The sequence below is a fragment of the Grammomys surdaster genome, unplaced genomic scaffold (genome assembly GCF_004785775.1).
Source record: "Grammomys surdaster isolate TR1022 unplaced genomic scaffold, NIH_TR_1.0 123436, whole genome shotgun sequence".
Classification (NCBI taxonomy): Eukaryota; Metazoa; Chordata; class Mammalia; order Rodentia; family Muridae; genus Grammomys; species Grammomys surdaster.
In genome coordinates this window covers 64,644-68,447 of record NW_021618686.1, presented here as the reverse complement: position 1 = coordinate 68,447, position 3,804 = coordinate 64,644, and the positions used below count along the sequence as shown (strand labels likewise).

The following is a 3,804-nucleotide window of genomic DNA, read 5'->3' as shown; positions in this document are numbered from 1 at the left end:
CCAGTGGATACAGAAGTTTGAGCAAGAGCTTGTTGTAATATCTGGAGCAGGGCCAGAGACAGGAGCAGGCTCAAGGAGTGGGTAACTCAGGGAAGACAACTACAGTATTATATTTTGAAGTGAAAAGTTGGCATGTTGCTCTGTCTCATGCACCTGTTAGGTAAAAACATACCAAAATCCTACTCAATATGAAGTATAAGTGGCTGTGAAACTACAGTTATAACCACCATCTATGTCAAACAAAGTTGTAATCAAAATCAGCTTTCTTATTTCATTGATGTTACTTTGAGCCTCAGAAATGTCACATTCCCTCAAATGAAATTTTTAAGTAGCAATTCAACTCTCACAAACTCCTTACTTCTTAAAAATTTTAAGATTAGATTTATTGATTTTGTTTTATGTGTATGGGTACATGTACCATATCCATGCCTGGTATCCACTGAGGCCAGAAAACAGTGTTATATCCCTTGGAACTGGAGTTATGGATGATTATGAGTTGCCATGTGGATGCTGAGAATGAAACCTGGGTTCTCTGTAAGAACATTTAAATCCTACTCCATTTAAATCGTATTTAATATATCCAGCTCAGCTTCTGCTCCTACCTCAGCCAACCCTTCAAAATGTATAGCATCTCTGTTAGAAGCATTAAGGTCTAGGAAAAACAACTTTGTGTTTAGAGGCTGTGTGCTCTTAATCTCTGGGTGCTTTTAATCTCTAAGCCATCTCTCCACTACTTCTTATTGACTTTTGATTTTCTGAATACCTAGACTCCTTGGAAACCTTCCGCCTTTCTCATTCCTGTGAAATCAGAAACTGACAATAAAGCTTTTTGTTTCTATTTTGGATCAAGGCAAGGAGAAAGTAAATTTCTCTGAAGTTCAGGAAACATATCAGATAAGACATTGCTCATTTAACAATCCACTGCCCCTGAGTCTGTTCCAGTTCTGTCTTATATACTTCCTGTTCCTACTGTATGACCTAGTCCAACCTTTTGCCTTCTGTTCTCAAGGCCAGCCCTGTTGTGTGGAACATGCAAAAATGAGAAATTGACATTTATTCAGAAACTCAAAAGTTGAATGGGGTCACATGATTTATTAATGCTCCTAATATGTACTAGCCATTGTTTGAGAAGCAGAACTGGACACCATTCTTGCCATTCTGGAACCCATAGACGAGCAATGTAGACAGAACAATAATCAAAGAATTCTAGAAGTCAGTGGTGAACAATATGGTTATGGAAGCCTGGAAGGCAGTGGTAGCATAAGAAAGGGACTAATTCAACCAAGAGATTAGAGGAGGTATCTAGAAGAGGGTGACACAAAGTTGGGATGTTCACAAATAGCTAAGGCATAGGAAAGAAAGCAGCTACTGCAAGTTATGTGGCCTTTCTCTCTGGCATCTTGTTCATAACCCATTAGCTGCTGAAATCCTGGGGGTTTGGAGGTGGTAATAAAGAGATAATAATATAACTAATGTAAAACTTCAAAAGTATCTAAGATTAACTCATTGCACCTTACTTCCTATAGGATTCTTTACATCACTTCCAAGCAGTAATCTTCCAGGCTTGGTCTCCATTTAAATCTTACTTAACATATTCAGCTCAGCTTCTGCTCCTACCTCAGCCAACTCTTCAAAATCTATACCATCACTGTTAGAAGCATTAAGGTCTAGGAAAAACAACTTTGTGTTTAGAGGCTGTATGTGCCAGTTGATCATCACAATTCAACAGATGAATTTAAGTACTCTCATATTACCAGTCTTTCATTCTATATCAAGAAAGAGTAGAATTTTAAAAGCTGGTAGAATGAAAGAAAGGAATACGCCTGGAAGATCAGACTAAATTTTCATCTATGAAAAGGGCTCTAGTATTTCTCATGGATAAGACAATTGCTAGAAAAATCTCCTTTCCAATATAGTTCTACAAAGGAGAATAAAAGATGGAGCCATTGAAGAAAAACTACACCTTAAGCTCTGAATTTATTATTTTAGGCTTTGGGGACCTGGCTGAACTACAGATTCTCCTTTTTGGACTCTTCCTAATTATGCATCTCATTACCCTAGCAGGCCATACAACTATTGTGCTCATCACCCTTATTGACACCTGTCTCCAGACACCTATGTATTTCTTCCTTCGGAACCTATCTGCCACTGAAATTTGCTACATATTAGTTATTGTCCCCAATATGCTGGCCAATTTCCTGTCCAGAAACCAGAGAATGCCCTTGCTGGGATGTGCTCTGCAAATGCACCTTTTCATTGCTCTGGGTGGAGCAGAATGTTTCCTCCTTGCTGCAATGGCTTATGACCGTTTTGTGGCCATCTGTAACCCCCTTCGTTACACACTCATCATCACCAGGGCACTCTGTCTACAGATGTTGGCTCTGGCATGCATCAGTGGTTTTACACTTTCACTCACCCTTACTACACTGATATTCCTCCTGCCCTTCTGTCATTCCCATGTCATCAACCATTTCTTCTGTGACATTCCTGCTGTTTTATTCTTAGCCTGTTCTGATACACAGGCCAATGAAATTGCTGTCTTCCTTGTATGCATGCTGATTCTGTTGATTCCCTTCTTGTTGATCCTGTTTTCCTATGGATTTATTATTGCTGCCATCCTCAGAATCCATTCAGCAGAAGGCAGGGGCAAAGCTTTCTCCACCTGTGCTGGCCACCTCCTGGTCTCTGTTATGCACTATGGCTGTGCAATATTCATCTACATTCGTCCCAAGTCCTGCTATACCCCAGAACAGGACAAAATTGTGTCACTAATCTATACTAATATAACCCCAATGCTCTATCCTATGATCTATAGCTTGAGGAACAAAGAAGTCAAAGGTGCCCTCAGAAGACTTCTGGTGAACCACAACCGATAAGGTGGCAGCCCAGTCCAATACAAGTTGAAAAGGACGGTACAACCCAACAACACTAACCAGGCCCTTTTCCAACAATTCAGTCATCTCACTGAACACTTTGTATGCCCATGCTTTCTTTTGAGGCTTCTCAGTGGTTCTTGGTACACATGGAATTTACTCCTCACTTTTCTGTATTTGGAAAGATGAAAAGAATCTTAAGGGTTTTTTGTTTGTTTGTTTGTTTGTTTGTTTTAGGTGTGGAAAGTGTTTTAGAATTTTCTATGGCTTGGAAGTTCATTAGACTATTCTGCATTTTTAGATGCTTTTCTGTCCTCCACCATAGACAATTTCATTCATCATCAAGAACTCTACCAGAGATATGAACACTGATAAAGAAGGTGATAGGATGACTCAAATAAGGTTTCTCTGGCTGAATAACCAAGGAGAATATAAATATAAGAAACTTCCAGAACAAAACTAGATAAAGTGAAGAGTTGGGAATAAATAAGCTGCACAGAAGCTGAATTCCTGTGCCATCAAATGATGATGTAGACATTGCTTGAGAAACAATGAAAAGCAACAGCACTATTATTAACAATGGCAGTATAGAGGATCTACAATTTGCCTACAATATGATCCACTCTCAACTTCCCCACCATCCTCCCCAGGGCACCTCAGTATTGGATTTCTTTCCTTTCACTCTAGGCTAAATGATCCCTCATTGCTCACATCTTGGTAAAGGTCCAACCTGATTTTAAAGCCATGCAGGCTGCCCAAACCTGACCCAGCAGCTGAAGGAGGTATCCCTTCTCTGTGACCACACATACCTACACATTTTTAGAGCTGTAATTATTGGTATGTCTCCATTACCATCCTGGGGGCTCCTTAAAGGTGAAAACTATGATTCATTTCTGTTATCCTAGCACCTAGCCCATAGCAGGTACCTAAG

General features: G+C 39.8%; 1 protein-coding gene across 1 annotated transcript; it reads left to right on the top strand.

Moving 5' to 3' along the window:
- The first annotated feature begins 1,937 nt into the window (after positions 1-1,937).
- On the top strand, positions 1,938-2,876 carry LOC114636290 (olfactory receptor 10K1-like). Its single transcript, XM_028784462.1, has one exon. It carries the CDS (start codon positions 1,938-1,940, stop codon positions 2,874-2,876), a length of 939 nt encoding a protein of 312 aa, XP_028640295.1.
- The last annotated feature ends 928 nt before the right edge of the window (positions 2,877-3,804 follow it).

Excerpts from the sequence above, each read along its gene's own strand:
- LOC114636290 (XM_028784462.1), top strand. The coding sequence starts at position 1,938 with ATGGAGCCATTGAAGAAAAACTACACCTTAAGCTCTGAATTTATTATT.